General features: G+C 50.0%; 1 protein-coding gene and 1 long non-coding RNA gene across 2 annotated transcripts; one reads left to right on the top strand and one right to left on the bottom strand.

The window, feature by feature from the left end:
• Nucleotides 1-284: 284 nt before the first annotated feature.
• On the bottom strand, nt 285-18,139 carry LOC138426034 (tripartite motif-containing protein 26). The gene is made up of 8 exons (XM_069564665.1): nt 17,983-18,139; nt 9,701-10,188; nt 9,441-9,536; nt 7,949-8,179; nt 3,700-3,722; nt 3,140-3,255; nt 2,870-2,902; nt 285-2,345 (listed from the first exon to the last, which is right to left on the bottom strand). The coding sequence occupies exons 2-8, from the start codon at nt 10,136-10,138 to the stop codon at nt 1,657-1,659; spliced, it is 1,626 nt and encodes a 541-aa protein (XP_069420766.1). The 5' UTR covers nt 10,139-10,188; nt 17,983-18,139; the 3' UTR covers nt 285-1,656.
• Nucleotides 18,140-18,241: 102 nt separating this feature from the next.
• On the top strand, nt 18,242-22,290 carry LOC138929796 (uncharacterized). Its single transcript, XR_011445984.1, has 3 exons — nt 18,242-18,479; nt 19,189-19,337; nt 22,191-22,290. It is a non-coding gene; the product is annotated as an uncharacterized lncRNA (long non-coding RNA).
• The last annotated feature ends 340 nt before the right edge of the window (nt 22,291-22,630 follow it).

Below are 22,630 nucleotides of genomic sequence, written 5' to 3'. Positions count from 1 at the left end.
TGGATCTCAGCACCAGGTCACCACTGCAGGAGAAGAACAAGCTGGAACCTTGGCATTGGCTGGTCTGTATCCCAGGCGAAGCTCTTCTTTGGGGACTTCCAGCAATGACAGCATGTGTGTGCAGGCTGAGGGGAGTGAGCAAAGCTGTAGAGTTTTAAAGGACCCAGAAGGGGCACCGTAGAAAAACCCTGGCCTACTGCTATCAGTGGAACCTTTGTGTGGCCACAGACTGTGAAGGTCTGGTGATATCTGAGTCACAATTAAATATATATGAATCCAGGCTGTTCATTCAACAAGTTTTTATTGAGCACCTACTCTGTGCACAGCACTGAACTAGGTGTCATGGAGAATACAGGAGAAGTAGAAGACATGGCAACCGTCCTCGATGAGCTTACAAAACTAGAGGCAGAACCAAAATGTACACATGACTCAGGCAGCATGTGAAATATACAGAGCGCAACTTCAGACAACGAGGCAGCTAAGAGACCCCGAGATCCACAGCAGTTGGGAAGTCTCCTAGACCAGGGGAGGGGTTAAAATTAGTCAGCGGGAGACTGGCAGAATGCCTGGAATGGATAATAAAGGCTGCGAGGTAATCCGGCTGGAGCACGAGCTTGTGCTAAACTGTGGGCCTGAGCGGAGCCTGGACAGAGGCTGGGACTGGGGGCTGGGCCCATGGGCAACGAGGATATGCTCTGATCCCTCCCTTGACAGGCAGACCTGAGGGGTTATGGGGGACCCTTGTTGCCCTTCTCACAGCCTCACTCCTAGGAAAATCTGGATGTCGAGGAAAGCTAGTGACAGAAGCTTAATATCCCGCTGTAGCACCCACCAGGGCCTCCAAGGCAGGGGAGGTTTTGTTTGACTGAATACTTGCCTCGGTGCTTCTATATGAACTGACCAAGAGCAGGATATTCTGGATTCTTTTAGAGATTCTCCTCACAAGGATCAACTCACAGAGGTAATTTACTGACCACCGACCACAACTGTTACACCAAAGACGTATGTATCTAGATTCGTTCCGGAGACCACAGGTGGCTTCAGGGAGCCCCGCCTCCTAGTGATGGAAACCTCAGCCCTGGTCTCAGAGAAGCATGGACTCTGCCCTGTACCTTACAAGGAGATGCTTTCTACTTGCACTCCAGGCGGCTTAACTGACCTGGGACATTTTCATGTACATTTAACTCTGAGTTGGGGTGGCGGTACGCGTGCTCAAAGTGCTGCGGAGGCAGGCAGCAGAAGGGGATTTGGGCAAAGGGGAAGCCATGGGGTTGGAGGGCCGTAAAATGGCCTGGGGGTAACAGTCATCTGGTCTTTCCCAAGAACAGCTGGTACGGGATGCCATTTGCGGCGAGGGAGGGCAGAGCTGGGTCAAAGGCAGTGGGGAGGAGGAGGGAGGAGCCCTCGTGGACTTCAGGGTCAGAGGTCAGCACAGGAACCCCAGGGGCAGGGAGAAGGGCCCCAGGGCAAGATGGATGGAGGAGCACTGAAAGAGGGCCTGAAGGGACCACAGCCACGGGGAGGGAACGGCAGCGGACACGCGGCCCCTTCCCTCGCCTACTCCAGGTACTCTGGCCAGACACCGCCTCTCCGGTCACAGAGCCCAGGGTTCCAGAGAAGAGAAGCGTCGGTGGGTGTGGGGCCGGGAGCTGGGGCTCAGGGTCTCAGCAGGAGGCGTGTTCCTGGCCACTTGAGCCACAGGAAGGGGAGCAGGCGCCGGGTAAAGGTGGCAGTGAAGGTGTAGATGAGTTCTTGTGACTCCGCGTTGGTGAAAGTCACGGTGCCCCCTTCGTAATCCAGGGCGATGCCCACTCTCCGGGGCCGCAGCGCTGGGAAGAGCTCAGCCTCGGGGCTGGTGTTGGCCCAGATGCCGGCGGAGGAGAGGCGCAGCGCCCACACTCCGTCCTCCGGCCGCAGGGAGAGGTCTCCCTTCCTCTTCACCGAGTCTCTGGCCACCCCCACCAAGCAGCTTTCCAGAACTTCCTCCTCCTCCTCCTCCTCCTCCGCTTCTTCCTCTTCATCCCCCAGCGACTCCTCATCCTCGTCCGTCTCCCAGTCGTCGTATCCGTCCCGGTAGCCGGCCTCCTCTTCCTCCTCCTCCTCCTCCCCTTCTTCCGCCTCGTCCCCCTCGTCTTCATCCTCGGACCAGCCCTCCCTCTCCACCTCCACCTCCCAGTAGACCTTGCCCCAGGTGAAGCCCTTGCTGCCCAGCACCCCCGGCTCACAGTCAAACTGCTGGGGGTACAGGTAGGCGCCCTGGCACAGGCCGCTGTAGGTCACGCACTTCCAGTCCTCCGACAGCTGCAGGTACCCGCTGGCCGACTGTGGGTCAAGGGTGACGCTCACTGTGGGGACAGAGGACGAAGCAACGGTGTCACCAGCAGGCCGGGAGGGGACCCCAGTCTCCACGGCAGGGCTGCCACGCTGCATGCTCCAAGGGGTATGTGCCACACCTGCGGCAGTGTGAGCAGGCCCTTCGTGCGTCTGCAGCGAAGGCAGGGCCAGAGGGAGCACAGGTGGGGCCTGGGGCAGAGAGGTCGCTGGTCTTACAAAGCCAAGGCAGTTTGCTCCGAATACAGGAGCCACGTGATCAGGCAGATGAGAAGTCAGTCACAGCGACTCAGTCAAAGGCCTGGTGGCAGGACCTCCGAGGACAAAATAACCAACCTTGGGGCAGGAGGGGCCAGACTATCAAGCGGAGGCCTCTCCTCCCGCCTGAAGAGCAGCAGACGGGTCAGAAAATACAAGGCGGGGCTGCAGATGTGCGGCTGGGAGACCGCCCTGCTGGACGGGAGGGCGGGCGGGCGGGGGCAGCAGGACACGGTGGGGGGAGCACTCTTTGTCTGAGAACAACCCTCTGGATACTCACCGGTCTTATATTCTAAGTCTCTCAGCAGCTTCCCTGGAGAGGAAAAATGGACAGCAATGACCCTTGAGCTCAGCAAACCTAGCAGCCTATTTCTCACAGTATTTGTCAGTACTAATTTTGTGCCAAGGGTCCATCCATGAAGACAGAGAAAGAAAACCCCAGGAGACCTCAGAGGAATCAGGTCAGAGACACACAATAGGGAGCCAGGTACCCTTTTCTCAAAGCAGCACCCAATACTGATCCCACCACAAGACCCTCCCCAACCCTTACCCTGGAATTCTCGCAGGCCTCGCTGCAGAGATTGAAGTTTATCTGAGAACTCTCCTGTCTTTTTTTTAACTACTCGAGCAATGGGTTTCCCAATCCAGAACTTCTTCCGTGGATACCTGAGATGACAGACAAGCCTGTTACTTAGCTCCTCTTACATTTCTCTCAATCCTCGTGACAATTTATGAAGGAGGAGGGAAAGGTATGATTATCCCAGGTAATAGAGAAACAGGCCCTCAAAGGTATTCAGTCCAAGGCTGAGCCAGGACTCACGACCACCAGCAGACTCAACATCCAGAGCCCTTTTTTCTACCAAGGTGTGTACTTGCACGATCCCATCCCGTCACAGACGCGGCTAGTGGTCCCAGGAGTGGAGACTATACAGAGAACTTCTCAAGGATGTGTACTTGATTCCAGGAGACAAGGTCATTCTGATGAACCCTGGGATGTGGGTACCTCTGACCCCATATCACGTGCTACTAATTCAGATCATGGCCAAGCAACAAGGGAAGGGACACGGGCACAAGGGAATGAGGTGCACTGTGAAAACGAAACTCTGTTACCTGTTTAAGAAGTCTCTGGTGTCCTGAAAGGGAAGAAAGCACAAGCATCAGTGTGAATTAAACACTTTGTTCATATGTATCAACACTATTAGAGACCAGGCTGCATCAATGAACATATACAGTTTTTTCCTTATGAGGCTGACATTCTAGCGGCAGCAAAGGATAAAACAAAAAGAAAACAAACAAAATAATCACAGTGACAGAGCGAATGGAGGGGGGCCAGGGGATGACTGAGCCAGCTTCTCTGAGAGGATGACACTGTGCTCAGATGTGAAGGAGAAGGTACTGGCCAGGTGAAGAGTGGGAGGAAAGCAGGGTGAGAACGGGCTCGGCAAAGGTGGCAGGGGCCGAATCATGCAGGGCTGGGCAGGCACAGTAAGGAGTTCAAACTCTGTGCCACATTCAGAAGAAAGCCACCAGAGCTTCAAATAGGGCAGTGATTGTATGTGATCTGCTTCACCGTGGCTGAGACTGCTAAGAACCCTCTACAATCCATTCTCCTTTCTTCCTTGTAGTAATAGAATCTGTGAAATAACAGCTGGGCAGAGCATTACCAAAGACTACATTTCCCAGATCCCTTTGCAACCAGGTATGGTCATGTGACTAAATTCTAGCCAGTGGGATGTAAAAGGAAGCAATGGCTATAATTTTGGGGTTGTGTCCTTAAAAAAAAAATCCATTCTTCTTCCTCTTTTTGCTTGGTTCAGTTTTGGAAACAAGGGTGAGCCCAACTTCGGCTACACAGCTAAGGACAAGATCCCTTGAGGTTAGTGAAGCCACCAGATGGAAGTAACCAGCTCCCTGGCTGACCACATGGACAGCTGCCCTGACAGCTCTAGACCCCTCGTGTCTGAACTGTCACTGGGAGAGAAATAACTTGTTTGGTATAGTAGCTAGCCAAAATCCTAAGTGATCAAGCTCTTGGCCATCCTGTACAGAATGGATTAAGAGAAGCAATGCCAACATGGGGGGCAGTCTGGAGACTGTTTTGTGGACCGGTAAGAGTTAACGATGCGCTGACTAGGGCAGTGCAGTGTGGCCTGGGAGGCAGCACACGCCAGGTGTGGGGCAGACTGGGCATGCTGGCAAGGGACAACTAAGGACAGGCCGCAGTCTGTGCAGGGTGGAGAATGGTGCTGCCTGAGTGACGGGACATGGTAGAATAGGGAGGGGGTTCTTGTGAGAGGCTGGTCATTTCCTTTTTGTGAGTCTAAAGCCTCCACAACACTTTGTATTAATTTTTGCTTTCCTTTCACATATTCCACAAATATTAAGTGCTTCCTGTGTGTCAGGTGCCACTCCAGAAGTGGGGATAGAGCAAGAAAAAAAAAAAAAGAGAGACACAAATCTCTTAACAGGGGGAAGCAGAGAGCAAAGAATCAACCCAACAAATCCATTAGATGATGCCATCAAGTGATGAGTGCTACAGGAAGAGAGGAGCCTGGACGGGGACTGGGTAAGGGCGGGGGCAGAGTGACCTCTGAGAGTGAAATCTGGGAAACAAAGGAAATCACTGAATGGTGCCTACAGCGGACTGTTTCAGCAAATTCTCAGGAAGAACTTGGGGTCTTGCTCCCAAGAGGCCATCAAACAGGTGAGAGCTACATCGGTGTGCCACCATGAAGCAACTTGTTGCCCTTCTACTCGGCCCCTCAAAACAAGTCCAAGCCAGTTCCAGAGTGGTGATAAATCTGAGACAGTATATGCCAGCAACTCTGCCAGGAAAGTAAAAGTCGCTCAGTCGTGTCCGACTCTTTGCGACCCCATGAACTATACAGCCCGTGGAATTCTCCAGATCAGAATACTGGAGTGGGCAGTCTTTTCCTTCTCCAGGGGATCTTCTCAACTCAGAGATCGAACCCAGGCCTCCCGCATTACAGGAGGATTCTTTACCAGCTGAGCCACAAGGGATACGTGGCATAAAAAGGTAAATAAATGGGCAGGAGGTGGGCAAGATTAGGGAGCTAAGAGGGTGGATGGCGGGACACGGGAGTTACTACTACAGTCTCACAGAGAGAGACTGGGCTCATCTAAGGGCAGGCTGTGAGCCGCCCAGAGAGGACAGGACCCAGAGCACCAGTGCAGGAACCCTACTCCCAAAGGCTGCACAAGGAGAGACCTGGGAGTCCTGAGATGACCTGCAGCCTCACACCCGGGGCTCCACAGGGAAGCAACCTGCCCATGGCTCCCGGAGGCCTCCCGCACCACCTCCAGCTCCTGGGGCTGTGGTGAAAGAGGCAGTCAGAGCAGCAAGCCTGGGGCAGGAATCACACCAATGCTGGGTAGTAAGAATCCGAAGGTTCTTCATGGGTGTGGATGGTGCCCAACAGTGGAAGGCAGAGTCGCCAATTGCCACTCGACCCTGCAAGGCCCACCCTGGACTGAACCAAGGAGCTGGTTCCTGGTACCCTCGAGGTGCTCCCCACTCCCCCAGCTCCCTTAAACCTCCTCCTGACAGAGATCGTTCCTGTTCTATCACCTCTGTCAAAAGGCCTTGTATTTATCTCCTGTCCTGCTGCTTGTCCCTCACCTGTATTTCTCTACCACATTTTGGATCAGGACCCCCATCTTAGTAGGGCCTCATCCTTACTGTCCACTGACAGTCAATCTCTGGAGAAATACTAACACCAGGGCAGGAGTTAGCTGTCCAATTCCCTTCAGCAAAGGCAGACCCAAACAGACACCGACAAAACCCACCAGTGCCACACTCCCGCGCTGACCTCCAGCAGACACCCACTTTCTCTCCCTCTCTCCTCCCACCCAGCCCCAGGGGTGCCCTCTATCTGAGTGGTCTCAGAGGCTCTGAAGGCTGGGCCTCTGTCGGTCCACAAAGCTCTTCCAGGCAGACTGGGGAGAAGCTCCCCTCTGGGCAGACGCAACCGGATCCCCGCCCCCTGGCACCCTAGCTGTGCCCCTCTGTTCCACAAGTGCCCACCCACACTGTTGCAGGGGCTGGCGGCTGTGGGGAGAGGAAGGATGCGCACCCCTGAAGGGGAGGGAGAGAGGGAGAGGGGAGACAGCAAGTGACCTAGTCAGAGAGACAAACCTGAGGGAACAGAATGACAGAGGAGGAAAGGAAGGAGCCAGGCAGACATTCTGGACAAAGTGAGAGAAAAGAAGAGCAAGAGGCCGGAGGCCTGGGAGTCAGGACGCCCGGGCTGGAGCTCTGACTCACTTCCTGATCTGCCCCATGGCCTGGGACGAACTCTTCCACCCTCTGGTGCTCTGAGACTTTATCACTGAGGGCTGGAGCGGAAGAGTTCCCAATGCTTGAGTCAGAGTCCACAATGACAGAGAGGCAGGCAGAGGCCACCTGTGTGGCACACACACCTGGGGGCTTCACCATCTCCCCGGAGGTCCCACCACCGGCTTGCCCTGCCACGGGCCAGGGCCAGCATTTCCCTAGACGTCCTGGGTGGTCCCGCTGCCGACAGACAGGCCAGCCACCCCCCACCATGCAAGTGGAGGAGCTCATTATACAGGCCTTCTCCTGGCCTGTGGGGCGGGAGGCTGAGGGATCACACATGCTCCACCCAGAGGCAGTTCAAAGCCCTGTTGAAGGCAGTGTGACTCCTTTGGGAAGCTCCCAGTAGAAGGGGTTGTGGTGTCATTTCAACTTAGCAACCATCCATGATTCCAATCCATGACCGTCCCTTTTTCAGCATCAAAGCTGCCTCCTCCAGCAGGTGCTCCAGAGGCACCCTGCCTGCTTGCCACCCGATTCTCTGAGGCTGATGCCACAGGCTCAGAGAAAACTTCTGTCTTCTGACTCTCTTCCCCAGCTGCCCATCTCCTCCAGATCCTCTGGGTTCTTAAGAGAAGCCGCCCTTCAGCCATCCCTCAGCCACCCCCGACCCCACAGGCTTCTTCATCTCCAGAACCATAAAAAGCCTCCTCAGACCAGCATCTGCCAGTGACTTTGGAAGACAGGCTCGTGCCGGCAGTAATGAGAATGGAGGATAGTAATGAAAATACTAATAAGCTTCTCTTCCATTTCTACAGCACTTCTTAAGACTATAAACTCTTGCTCATAGATTTACTTTTTGAAGGGACACCGTGCCAACTGTCTCATTTTACGCTCATGCAACCGCTGCAGTGAGTGGTGGGGATAAGGAGCATCGTCTCCATGCTTCAGATGAGAACACGGAGGCCCCGGGAAGAAGAGACTCTCCAAGGTCCCCTGAGGGAGAGGCAAGGCCATGCCCACCGTCCTGGTCTCCCGGCTCCCTGCCCTGGGGAGGTCTCTCACCTGCATGAGCTCCGCAGCCGGCTGCTGCACCTTGCCCTCCAGCTCGGAGATGACCTGCGCCAGCCGGGCAAGCTCCCCGACGCCCCTGGTCTTGAACTTCTCCCTGCCCTCTGTGAGCTCCTGCTCCAGCTTCGCCAGCTGGCCCAGCAGGTGCTGCTCCCGCTCCCTCAGGAACTGGTGGCCCTGCTCAAACTCAGCCACGATGCACTGCCTCTGGTCCTGGAGCTTCTTCTGCAGGGAGGGAAGGGGGAGAAGCGGGTGGCACTGCCGCCCCGGAGGGGAAGGCCCCTCCGGGATCTGACGTGGGGTGTACACGCTGGCTCTTCGCCCTCGCTGACCCCATTCATGAGTTCTACAGTGTCCAGGCTGGAAGGGGCTTGGAGCCTTCCTGGGGCAACCTCCTTTCCTCAGGGAAGACAAGGTAAGTCAGCCAGGTCAGTCCCCTCACGGGACTGGAAGCATGAGTGCCTACCATCAGCTGTTCTAGGTAAACCAGTATGTTCTGGGGCCCTCTGAGGAACACTATGAGCCAACAGTTTCCAACTGGTGTGTGCTGCCTCTTCCAGGACGTTTCCCTTGATTAATTTTATTCAAGCCTAACTAACCCTCTCTTCAGCATCCTTCCCAGCATGTGTAAAATACGTGCATACTATCCTTGCCACTATCTCCTCTTTCCTCAGTGAAACTCTGGAAGGTCTACGACCGGGACCATGTCCTTTCTTCTCTCCCAATCTCCCTGCTGAGTCCAGGCTGGGACCTGGTCAGCATCCTCGCACACAGGGCGCCTGGAGGCACTGCTCGGGTTGGGCCATGTCCTGCCTCCCCGTCCCTCTCCCGGGGCCCACGAGCTCACCGCATGGACTGGCCCCAATATCCCCCCACCCTCCAGTGCCCGCTTCCCCAACAGACTTTGCCCCAGAAAACTGGAATCTTTATCAGTTTTTTCCCTTCCTGATCGCCTCTCTAACCAAGCACTCTATGCGCTGTCTCTGTTTCCTAACTACAGGCAACCACAGACTCCCTACACACAGCGTCCTCACAGCTGGCCAGGCATGGCCAAGCCCACTCCTCTCAGTTCTCCTCTTGGAGCCAGTTCCCGCCTTCCAAACCCTCTGGCTCCCCTCACTCGCAGGAATCATGTCTCTCTCCCGCTCTTTGAAAGGAAGCATGAAGCCAGGCCTTCCTCAGTTCCTCACACCCTGACTCTGCTGAGCAAACAGGTCCTGCAGCTGAGGTGAATCACAGAAGAAGGACCTTAGCCGACATCCAGGCAACCCCTTCACTTGTGAGATGAGGAAGCAGGCCAAGCCTGCAGACCTCAGACTGGCAGGGCGTGGGCCAAAACCCAGGTCTCCCACTGCCAGTCCAGTCGGGGCTCCTCTCCCAGGGAGCCAGCGGCCACCCAGCTGTGTCTCTACAAGCTCAAGAGCTCCTGCTCTGCACCGCCCATTGCCTGCCTCAGGGCTCTCTCTCCCTCGACAGCCTCACTTACCAGTGCAGCCAGGATATCAGCTTCGCCCTTGGCCTGAAAGCCCTGAATTTTGTCTCTGTCTCTCCTTAGGGTACTCAGGTGGTTCAGGATTTTTTCCTGCAGAAAGACAAGCAGTGGGGATGCTCTGGGCTGAGGCAGGAGGGTGGGCTCGGGCCGAGTCCCTGGCCTGCGAGAAGCCTTCCGAGGGGGCTGTGCCAGGCCTCGCCTGCGGGTGGGCGCCGAGCAGAGCTTCCCTCCCTGCGGGGGAGCGGAGGGCTTACCCTGTGGGGCTGGGCCGCCTTCTCCACCAGGACGGCCGAGTGCGGCCTGTGCTCGCGGGACTCCCGGCACATGACGCACAGCAGCTTGCCGTCGTCCTCGCAGAAGTAGTGCAGCTTCTCCCGGTGCCGCTCGCACAGCCTCGCGTCTGCCTGCTCCTGGGCCGCCTCCCCCGGCTGCCGGCCCCCGTCCACCTTCAGCCGCTCAATGTTCTCCACCAGGCTGGCCAGCTGCCACACCGGCCGGATATTCTCCTTCTTAAAAGGCTTCTTGCACAGGGGGCAGGCAGGGCGGCCCCCTGAGACGGGGCGGATGTCAGCGGTACAGCTGCGGCAGAAGACGTGGCCACAGTCAATGGTCACTGGGTCCCGCAGGTAATCGAGGCAGATGGAGCAGGTCACTTCCTCTTCCAGACTCCGCAGCGGTGCTGACGCGGCCATGGTATCCCGAGCTCAGAGGGGCCCCTGTTCACCGGCTGGGACTTCTCCTCCTTAGGGACCAGACATGGAGTCAACAGCAGGCCCAGCAGAGGGGCGGGAGTGGCAGCCGCACATGGGGCTGCGTGCCCAAGCAACCGACCAGTCAGTCGCAGCTCCTATGAGGCTCCCCCAGAATCAGAGGGAAAGGACCTTACTGATCCTCAAGTCCAACGCCCTCATTTTACAAATGAGGAAACTGAGGCCCAGAGTGTGTAGCTTGGAAGAAGGGAGAGTAGCGCAGGTACCAGCCCATGCCGTACTCTTGGGAACACACTCCTACCTCCAGACCCTGTCCTTCCATCTGCTGGAAAATTGCTCTAATGTAGCGATTATGAGAACAAGACCCCAGATAACTACCTGCTGAACTGTCATAATATACAAATCCACAACACCTACTATGTGCACAGTGCTCCCTGACTTTGCTGCACATAGCCTGTGCAACTGTTTATGAGGGGCCTTGACAGAGTCAAGAGACTCCTCTGTTTGCCCTGCAGACTTCAGGTTGCAAAGACTAAGTGCACTGAGGTTCTTTACCAAGACTCAAGGAGCATCAGGAGGTTGAGTTCCGGTGTCCTCCTTTATAGATGTTTCCTTGGGCTGTGTGAGTTTTTGACTGGGTTCACTTGCCCCAGAGAGGTGGTCCCTACCTAGACTCAGTCTGCTGGCAGAGCACTGCCAGGCCACAATGGACTCGTTCTCAGCTGTGCTCCTCCACGCAGCTGGCCTGGCCGCTCTACTGCTAACACGGGTGACTGAAACCAACGTGGGAGGAACCTTCAGGTGGCTCTGACAGGGATGTGTGGATGAGAGCGTGGCCCTCAGAAGGAGCACATAAGTTGAGCACAGAGGACTTTAGTTCTGTTTACCTCCGCAGCCTTGGCACACCTCCTGTCTGAGGTTAGGAGCCTCAGCACACCTAAACCAACAGCTGCCTCCTGCCCTTACACTGTGTGACAAGAAAAAACTCATTTAAGTACTCTGAGCCTCAGTTTATCCATCCATAAAATGGGGAGAGTCATACTTACCTTCAAGGGGTTCCTACATGGATTGAGTAAAAGAATTATGCTAGAAGTATTAGGCATAAGCATGATATTGAGGGGAAATCTAGAAGAGAATCCAGAACCCTTGGCTCCCAAATCCAGTGAGTATTCAAAGCACAAGTAAAGCAAGACTGGAAATTTAAAGTGGCAGCAAGAGAGGAAGTAAGGATGAAATGCCACGGTGACACATGGGCTCCAAGTTAAAGTCTCGTGGAGAGACCCATGGTAGGCCACCGGAGCAGTCTCTGGGAAGACAGCCAGCAGACAGGGCACACAGATAACTGCCAGGCTGGAATGAAGCCCTTGGAACCACAGGCAAATCAATCTGATTACTTATTATGTATGTGAAAGTCCATTACAACAGAGTTCAGTGGCCTTCAATTTCTTTCATGTACTGACATGAATGAGCTAGAAATAAAGCCCCAAAGAGAAAACACAGAAATACAAAGTCTATTTCTTGAGGATCTAACGCAGCAATATATAAAAAGTGCTTTCTAAAGGGAAAGTACTGTACAAATGTAAGGTATTATTTTACTACTGACAATGAACTCCAACCAGAAGCTCCAACAGATTTAGAGATGCGTGACTTTAAGAGATGTAACGGGTGTGGAAAAGACCTGTACCTACAAAGCTCAAGTGAAATGATTATAAAGAATTTAACTGGTAAATGCAGGTAATAAACTTTTTAGTATGTTAATAAGGATGGTAAAAAGTCTAGGAATTGCCTGGTGCAACTCCCTGGTTTGTCTGTTGAGGAAGTGAGCCTAACCCAGCACTCGGAAATGTAACACAAGGTTCAGTTCAGTTGCTCAGTCATGTCTGACTCTCTGCAACCTCATGGACTGCAGCATGCCAGGCTTCCCTGTTCATCACCAACTCCTGGGGCTTGCTCAAACTCACATCCATCAAGTTGGTGATGCCATCCAGCCATCTCATCCTCTGTTGTCCCAACACAGGGTTGGGACCGGTGGGCGGCAGTGTTGGTGATTCCTGTGGGCACTGGAGCCCTTCACCAATCACTTTGCTAGGGGCTTGAAAGTTCAAAGGTTGAGGTTATTTGTTTCTTTTGTTGTAATGGGGGATGTTGTATCTTCAGGGTTGGGAAATTAATTCTGTTGCAAATGACTATGAAGAGCTTAGCTATGGCTCCCAGTCCACACAAAACCTGATACCCTCATCACTTGGAGCAGGGGTTCTTCACCCAGGCTCCATGCTGAACTTTGATGCATCTTTAAACCCCCAACATTATATGAATGATCACATATGTACTAGACAAACAAACCTGTCCAGGGATTATGGAAGAACACCAGTGAAAAAGTGTAGGAGGGATAACAATTAGGAAAACATCATCTTGCAACCCCCACTATATAAGACAAGGATCATCATCTGATGCTAAAACCATGAGATGAAAGGTACTAGGGGACAGGACGGTTCCATGGTGCCAAGGTACCGCCCAGTGGGTTACTCCCTAACGTACCTTGATAAGGGGGATCTGGTGATGGCTCAGCCAGTGACCAAATCCAGCATATGGGACAGATTGGCATATGTTTCTCAATGTGGTGCCACACGAATTGAAAATGTCACCTTTGCAGCAGTCCTGCCAAAAATGTTTGATGACAATGAATCAAATCTTTCGACCTAACTTTCAGTTTAGCAAGAATACAAGGGACAGAGATGAGCTATAAACCACATCATCAGGAAGTAATCAGATAAATAGAGAACATGAGACATTCCCCCAAGACAACTGGCATGGTCTTCTAAAAAGTCAAGCTATGAAAAATAAAGCAGGATTGTTCCTGATATAAACAGACTAAAGGGAAATAACAACCAAATGCAAATACTTTGATTGGATCTGGGCTTTTAAAAAAAGTTATAAAATAATTTGGGGCCAATTAGGAGAAACTTGACTAAAGACTGGGTATCGGATCATACTGAAAAATTATTATTGATTTTTAATGGCATTTATTCAAGTTATGTATGGGAATGTCCGTATTTTTAGGCTATGCATGCTGCAGGATTTAGGACTGCACAGGGGCTTTCCAGGTGTTGACAGTGGTAAAGAACCCGCCAAGAACTTTGCCGATACAGGAGACATAAGAGATGCAGGTTCGGTCCCTGGGTCAGGAACATCCCCTGGAGTAGGAAACGGCAAGTCACTTCAGTATTCTTGCCTGAAAAATTCCATGGACAGAGGAGCCTAGTGGCCTACAGTCAATCCATGGGGTCACAAAGAATTGGACATGACTGGGCGAGTGAACACTCATGCATATATATATATAACACCAGTACAACTTGCTTTTAAATAGTTCAACAAGAAAAAATAAAAGGCAGAAAAATTCTGAGGTGAGGGGCTAGAATTTTCCATCCGTCTTAAAGTCATCTGTACAAGGGTCTGTAACTACCAAAGACCCTGAAAATCATAATAGAGAGATGTTTGTGTCTGACACTTGTGGAAGCTCAAGACACAGGTGCTGAACAAACGATCAGATTCGGAGGACCGGAAGGCCATGCTAATTGCACATGCATTTGTTTGAGTCTGCTGAAATAAAAGAAACACGGTACATTTCCATGTTCAATCCCATTGCTTCATTATATAGGCTCCATCGCAAATGCATAGCAAATATTGAAGACAGCTTACTCTGGCATTGCTGAACACATGTAGGATCCAAGGTGTAAATCTTGGGTTAAATCCAGATTCAGGTTTGGGTTCAACAGCCTGGTGACTGACAACATCTTGGTGACAGTATTTCTGTAGGACCCACCTTACTGGCCATTTACACACCTCACGTTATTTAACACTCAGGATACTCTTCTCAGGAAACTGAGGTTCATGGAGGGAAGCAACCTGCCCAAGAGCACGTGGCAAGGATGCAGTGTCTGGTGCTGATGCCTCGGCCCAGTCCACTACACTCTCTTGTTCGCCCAGGCAAACTGCAAAACTGGCCCTAATACCAGCTCCTTTGTCAGGAGGCACCGATGAGGTCATCTCAATGGAAGGGCTTTGTAAACAGGAGTGTGCTGACAGAAGTCAAGGGGCACGTGTTACTGCTGATGCTGAGTAAAAGCACCCTCTCCTCTTACTCGACAGGCAGTGTGGTTCCTGTACAAGAGTGGGTGGACCTGAACACCTACTCACACCTCATAGCCAGCCCTTTCGAGCCAACGCAAAACTGACCCTCTCGCAAACCCCTCCCTAGCTTATCACGCTCCCCTGTGACTCTGCCCCTTCTATCACTTGTGCCTTCAACATAGCCTGATGATCTCAACAGGTTTCCACAGTAAGCGGTAAAACTATCACTCTCCTTGCTATTCCTGGCTCTTGGAAGGGCAGAACCACAGAAATAAGAGCCAGAAAAAGTTTTCACAATGACATGGTCCACCCTACTCCCTTTACCTAAATGAGGATTCTGAAACCTAAGGAAGTCATTTCATGACCTACCTTCTACCAGAGGCCATTCACCTCTGCTCAGGGTGGACAGGTCCTCTGTCCCTTCAATAAACCGGAAGCTGGCTGTGATTCCACCCAACCAGGTAGGACTGGAGACACCAGTGTTTTTACTGTGCAACATAAAGTCACTGCTGAGATCAAGAGTCACCAAATTGGTTTCTTTTGTTTTGTCAACTGGCTATTAGGCAGGAAAAAGTCAGTTTAACAAATTTAGTTTTTTCAAGATCATAAATGGAGTCAGTGAAATCAACAACTATGGGTTAGTGAGATGGAGACAGTCTTATTCAACCTCCAGAGGCAGGAGGGCCCTAAGCCACCAGCTAGAGAGTTACTACTTTACATCAAAGTTGAGACACCTATGTCATCACATGTTTGCATCTTTCAAATGTGGTCAATGACATACCATAATATAACTGGCAAATATTTTTTTCTATGTGAAACAAGACAATGGATGACATCATAGATTTGATGAAATGTAGCGTTTATCTTGTATAAAGTGCTGCCAGGGTCATCCAACATGTGCAATTCATCCTGTCACCCTCCTGCTTCAAAACTCCTGAGGTCAAAGCTGTACTGCAGGACACACAGGCCCCCTAGAATCTGGGCCCCGCTTAACAACCAGCCCTGAATCCTGCTTCAGCCAAATGTTAGAGACAGTGAGCCAGAAAGACAGCCCCTTCTTCACCACCCCCACTCCCACGCCATGCTCTTGTACATGAGTTTGTCAGCTCCAGCTCATCCTTGAAAGCCTGAATTAGATATGCCCCAGTATCTGTGGTCCTTTCGGTGACCATCCCACCTCTGAGCTGAATGAATTCCCTCCCTCAGGAAGCTCCTACAGACGCTGTTATTATAGCTACCGTCACACTGCTTCCTAACTGATATTTTACCCATCTTTCTCCCAACCAGGATGTGGATCCAAGGGTCACGTCTCACTGATCTTTCCATATCTTCAATATCAAACACAAAGTCTATAAATGTTTGTGAGGCTAAATGTTATCCTATGATTCCAGAGTCCCATATCTTCTTCATTCTCCCATCAACACACTCCTCTTCCCACTTTGCAATCTCATTTCAGCAGGAGGCTCCAAGGGCTCCCCTCCAATTAGACACTCCTGGCCACAAACACTGCCCAGATTTCCTCTCTTCACGCATATAGTTTGGGGGGGGGGGGTGAGGATGGTCACTTCTACCAACCTGGCAAATTTGAACTCACTCTGAGTGAGTGAGTGAGTGTTAGTTGCTCAGTAGTGTCCAATTCTTTGCTACCCCCTGGATTGTAGCCCATCAGGTTCCTCTGTCCATGGAATTATCTAGGCAAGAATACTGGAGTGGGTTGCCATGGTTGCCATTTCCTTTTCCAAGGGATCTTCCTGACCCAGGGATCGAATTGGGTCTCCCGCATTGCAGGCAGAGTCCTTCATCCTGGATGCCAGCCAATAAGCCTTTGTTTTCCAAAATTAATTTCTTCCCATTCTCCATGTCTTTTTCTATTCAGAGCCTAGTCTGAAGTCACCCCAAGAAGCCTCGATTCCAACTATGGGCTCTCCACTAGCAGTCATAAGGTCTTCTCCAACAATCTGAGCCCAGCCTGTCACTCCCTCCTCCCTTTGGGGGAAGTGACATCTAAGAAGCCACTTTCTGCTCCTCAGTTTCCTTACCGCTTAACAAGAAAGAATAATGTCAAGTTTGCCAAACTGACTTCAAGTGAGGTCACACAAGTGAAAAGTGTTCTCAACAGCAAAATACGCTACAAAAATACATCCTAGAAAGGAGCAGAGAAGCCAACCAAAAAGAGCTCCCAGTGGCTAAAGTTGCAACAAAACGAAGTAGTACTGAATTATAACCCTGAGTATAAAATAAATATCCCTGAGTCCACACTGATACAAATAAATGAACAGCTTAATAAATAAGGCAAAAGAGACAAATCTCTCATGCAGAAGAACTGCAAATAACACAGGTACAGAGTTGCCCGTAAGGAGGGTGGAACACACTCCCCACTCCTCTGCACAGGGTCTGACTACTTTCCAAAGAGTACAGTATGGAAGGGAGGAGTGGGGGAGCGGGAAGGAGAAAGTTTACAATGGAGAAGCCTGACAAGCACTACCTCAGCCAAGTAATCAAGACCAGCATCAAGTCATAAAGCATGTTCCCCTGATGTGAAGTGATGAAAATGGCAATCCACCTCTGTGGTCTTCCTCCCAACAACCCGTAAGCCAGTATCAGGGGCAGCCTATAATGTAACATAATATGGTATATATAAGGAGTATTCCTCCAAACTCTCAAGATTATAAAAAAACTTTGAGAAACTGCCACAGCCAAGGGGAGCATAATGAGAACTAATTGGAATATGGTAACTTGGTTAGAATCATGAGACAAAAAAAGTACTTAGGTAAAAAGTATAAAAATGTGAATTCAGTATGTATGTCGGCCAATAATAATGTATCAGTACAGGTTCACTAATCGTTAAGAAATGTTCCATATTAATGTAAGATGTTAATAAATGAATGGGGGAAAGGTTTGGGGGTACTGGGAACTCTGTATTAGCTTCCCAATTTTTCTGTAAATCTAAAACTGTTCTAAAAAATAAAGTCTATTAAAAAAAAACGGAATTGCAATTTGAGGTACAAAATAAAGTCAATTTTTTAAAAAGCTGATGCTTTTAAACTCGGGTCAGGAGTAACTCTAAGAATCATGATTTTTAGCTCAGGGTCCCTGACACTGATATTTGTTGTTGAATGAACCAATATCATTCTCAGGAAGCGCACACAAACCGTCGTAGTGCCAAACTCTGGAATGTACTGAGAATTTGGAGGTGTTTGCTTCTCATTTGCTCCACAAAGATGAATTTACACACTTTCTAAGGGTGAAAAGCAGCAGGGAAAATGCTCAATTACTAATGGGCCAGAGGAAGGAGTGAATGCAAAGCTCCAGGTATACGTGGCTAAACCGGTTTATTCTGACCAATTAAAAAAAAAAAAAAAAACACCATGACTTTGGTCCTGGGGCCAGACTGGCGGTTTACACGGCTCCAAGCAACGAGACCGGAATCTGGCCCCCAATTACTTCTGGCTCTGGAGACAAGAATGGATGGGTGCCCGGGCTGAACACGCGAAAGCGAGGAAGACCCACGAGGAGAGAGCGAATGGAGGCCCAAGCAAGCAGGAGGATTAGGCCGGCAGGGAGGACGGCGCGAACTTCACCCTTCTCCCGAGCGCGCCAGGCGGCCCGGCCCCATTCTGCCCGCGCGGCTGCATCCGGCCACTCGGACCCCGGGGCGCATGTGTGACTTTTCTCACCGGGCACCCCCTACTCACCGGTCCCCAGCTCCGGGCCGCGAATCCCGAGCTGGGGTCGATCTTTCTCGCAGCGGTCAGTTCCGGGTCGAGCTCCTCCGCCCGCACCCTGGGCAACCGCGCGTCCCCGCCTGGTAATCTCCCGGCTTTCCGGAGCCCTCCACCGAGATTTCCGCCCCCCGGACCAGCACCCGGATTGGTCGCTGCTGAACGCCGCCTCCCAATGGGAGCCTTATTTCCCTTACGTCACTGATCACTGGGCAAATCCCCGGGCCGTCGCGGGGGGTGGGGCAGCAGGGGCCGAGAAACCGAAACTGAAATGGTGCGGAGCCTAGGTTTAGCGGCTGCTGTATTGAGTTTGGCTCGTGGTGCGCGCACCTGCCCTGCAGGGTGGAAGGAAGCGAAACTTAAGGCCTCAGGAGACCCCTTTGTAGGACTCTGCAATGGATGAAACCCTCCCCGCCTCCCGATTCCCGCCCCACCGGGAGGGCGTTTGGCATACAAGTTTCGTTTGCCAGGTGCTCAACATTAAATAGGACTTCCTGACCCTAAAGCTTCCTGGGTGGCTCAGAGGGTAAAGTGTCTGCCCGCAATGCGGGAGATCTGGGTTCGATCCCCTGGTAGACTACAATCAATGGAATTAGAAAGAGTTGTACACGACTGAGCAACTGCACTTCCCTGACCCAACCGACCCAACCTGGCCTACGTTTGCTTCCTGCACCAGGCAGGATCTTAGCAAACGGATAGTCCCAGGTGTCCATGAGGAGTAAGACGCTTTTACATGAACTATCTTTAAATCAGGCAGGCATTTTTGTCCCCATTTGACAGAAGGGAAAACTGAGATTCCAAGAGCTTAGGGGCCTGAGCTGTTTCCCTCTTTGATGCTGGATTCAGAAACCACAGAGCCTGAAAAACGGACGGGCATTCAGGGTCCCAGGATCCTTGGTGGGGAGATTTCCTAGAAGCTCATGCAAGTCCACCCCGCCGCCAGGCAGGGAAGCTGACCAGCCCCAGGGTCCGGGCCGCTCGCTCCACTGCTGTGCAGCGATCCCTATGCAGCCGTTACTGTGTCCCAGGCACAATCTCCCCTGGGTTGGCGGAACAGTCACCGCGGTCAGCACATAGGCCCTCCAACTACCTACTCTTTTGGTTAGTGTTTTGGAAGACATGTTTAAAACGTTCCTTAAATGATTTCATGCTACTAATTTGTCCTCTCCCTGTCTCTAGGACTTCCCTGGCGGCTCAGACGGTAAAGTGTCTGCCTACAATGCGGGAGACCTGGGTTCAATCCCTGTGTTGGGAAGATCCCCTGGAGAAGGAAATGGCAACCCATCCCAGCATTCTTGCTTGGAAAATCCCATGGACGGAGGAACCTGGTAGGCTACAGTCCATGGGGTCACAAAGAGTCGGACAGGACTGAGCGACTTCACTTTCACTTTCTGCCTCGAGGAGGTACTTGCCCCACCCACAGGCCATTCTGTGCATCCTCCAGCCACAGAGGTCCTTTCTCCTGCTTAAAATCCTCTGCATCTTCCCAGCCTAGAGAGACAGGAAGGCCTCTGCAGGGCCTGGGGGGCTGACACAACCGGCCTGCTCCTCTCTCTGACTTCCCATTTCTCCCTAAGTCCCTGTGCTGCAGCCTCTCTAGTCTTGAAATTCTCTGCCATAGCCCCTGGCATGGCTGCCAGCTTCCTGTCAGTCATGTCTCTGCTCAGCTGGCATCATAAGGCTTTCCTCCATCACCCAGTCTAAATCAGTTCATGACACAGCATTCTGTTTCACTTTCTTTGTACATTTGTCATCATTGGAAAGCACCTTGTTCATTTCTTTATCACTCACCCCCGACCCACCAATGTAAGCCATGAGGGTGGAGACATCATCTGTGTTCCCTACACATGGTGAATGAATGGGCTCTGCTTGGGCATTTCTGGAAGCTTTGTAAAGCCCTGTGGCTCTGCTTGGCTGCAGTGTCGCTTACACATTCCCCCCTCCCACCACACTACACCTTGGTTGATGAAGCTACTCAAGATCAAGTAAGGGCAATGGTGACTCCAAGACTTGCTTTTATTAATTAATTAATTTGCTTATTTGCACGGGATCCTTAGTTTTGAGATGCAAACTCTTGGTTGCACCATGTGGGATCTTGTTCCCCAGCCAGGGATGGAACCTGGGCCCCGTACATTGGAAACATGGAGTCTTAGACACTGCATCACCGGTGAAGTCCCTCCAAGGCTTGCTTTACAGTCAATGGCAGTTTTGAAGCAACACACAGAGATAACTGTCCCTGAGGCTGCTGGCTGCTCAGACTCACTGCCCCTTGAGTGTCTGAAGGCAGAGCCAAAATTCCTTCCTCCAGCTCTCCAGCCATACCACCTGAGACCAAAGCATCATATGGGGCTGGTTAGGAGTTTGGCTTTCGAGTCAAGTCTCTGCATGAGCAGAAATCCTCCTCTCTACCACTTCTTTCATGATTCTTGAAGTTGCTCAGCCTCTATGTGCAATAGATTCTTTCTCTGAAAAGTACATATAATAATTATATCCACTTCATAGAATCATTGTGAGGGTTAAATGAGATAATATATAAAGCCTGAAGCAATAAGTACTGACTAGTGCAAAGGATATCACTATTTGCATTTGAAATGAGAGTCTTAAATCAAGCAAGATAATTTAGTAGATATGTTCCTACTGTTTACAGTATTTATTGAGTTAAAATATGGCTTTCAGAAATCTCAAGGTCTTAAGAATATTAGAGTGCTTGGAAAGAGGCCTCTAAACCAGAATACTTAAAAATATGAAGCTCCCATGGGTTAAGAGGCAAAGAATTTGAACCTTTTGTATGAAGGATACCTTGTTATCAGGTCTATGACATATCATGAATAAATGATGTAACTAAAGGAAAAGCTAAAAGTTATGTCAGCTAAACAGGGCTTTAAGCCTAGATGTCTGTTTTCTAGCAAAGGTTTAACAAATAAAGAAATAAATATGTGCTAACAACTGACTGCTTTTGTACTAAGACCTGGCTACAGGCTAAAAAACCACAGGCATCACTGTCTCTTTTCAAAGGAAAAAAGGCATCTTGAATGCTAACAGCATTAACTGCTAGGTTTTGAACAGAAAGAAGGTGTAGACTGAGCCAATCTCTTATTTGACTTGAGTAGTTGTTTAAAATACTTTATATTCCATTTATATTTATATTTTAAGCATGTTTATATAAACATCTTTTTGTTCAAAAGTTAGTAAAAATATGCTGTTTAGTAAACAATGAGAAATTCAACTTTTAACTTTATAATTAAGAATTCTAAACCTTATGTAGTGAGGATGCAGTTTCCTCACAGTGTGAAGTAGAATACTATCATGACATATTTTTTGAACGTATTATGGAATTTTTCAAACCTACATAAAAATAGAGGAAATATCATGAACCACTTGGCTTTAACAATTATCAACATGTTAGTTTATTTTATCTATTCCTTCCCCCTACTTTCTTTTTTAACTCAAATATTTTAAAGCAAATTATAGACATGTTTTACTTTACTTGACCATATTTAAACTCCTTGATTTTCTCAAAGGTGTTTTTTGGCAGTTGAGTTGTAGGAATCTAGATGCAAACAAAGTCCATACTATTAAGGAAAAAAAAATCCCAAACTTGGACATAGACAAACCGATGACTGTGTGTGTCCTTTCTGTGTAACACTGGAGTGTTTTCCAACAGGCCCATGGAAGAATGATCTCATTCTCTAGTGTATCTTTACTGTGATTTGTTATTTTAGAGTATATAGTGTACTCTTTAAGGGTAGATGTGAATTTATAGAAAAATGACACAGATGCAAATGCTTCTTGGTCAATAGCAATGTAAATGAATATTGGTCAGTAGAGACGTAAAAGATGTATGTCCAATGCCCACGTATATTGAGTCTTCTGAATTCTTTTTGCAGTAATTCTTTTTTACTGGTTCCCTTTATCCTTCCTTGATAAATGCTCACTTGATATGTGTACAGGATCATTATTTTTAAGTTTCTAAAAATCATACTCTGACAATACATTGTGTTTTATTATTATGTCTTTTAATTCTCCTCTTATTTATAGCAATCCACCCTCCCTTTAGCTTCATACTATTAATTTGCTGAAGAAACCAGTTCATTGCTCCTGCAAAATGTTCCAGTCTGGATTTATCTAGATTCCTCATAATGTCTATTAACTTGTATCTCTGTCTTTTGTATTTCTTGTAGCTCATTCTTAGATCGAGAGGCTCTGTCAGATTTGGGTCCCATTTATTAAGGCAAGAAATATTTCATAAGTGCTCCTGTACCTACTGCTGCACACAAAGAGGTATATGACCTCCACCCCACTTTGAATGATGGCAAGTTTGATGAAAGGTTCAGGTATTGTCATGCTCATCACTCCTTCCCCATGGGATTTGTTATGAATTTATTGTTTCTCAGCTCCAAAAATGCGCCTGAGCCCTTTAAATATTTTCCCTTTGCCAGCAGGCAGAGAGCTTTGGCACTAGAGGGCAGTAGAGAGTCATTGCAGGAAAACGATTTTGGCTTCCTATTACACGTACCTTCTCAGAGTTTCTGGCTTGTCTTGATTTTTTTTGACAAAGAGAAGTTCTTCATTCTAAAGTAGCCAAATTTATCGGTCTTTATGTTGTGGACTCTGTGTCTAG

This window comes from Ovis canadensis, chromosome 20, assembly GCF_042477335.2.
Source record: "Ovis canadensis isolate MfBH-ARS-UI-01 breed Bighorn chromosome 20, ARS-UI_OviCan_v2, whole genome shotgun sequence".
Classification (NCBI taxonomy): domain Eukaryota; kingdom Metazoa; phylum Chordata; class Mammalia; order Artiodactyla; family Bovidae; genus Ovis; species Ovis canadensis.
This window is presented reverse-complemented; position numbering and strand designations above follow the sequence as displayed.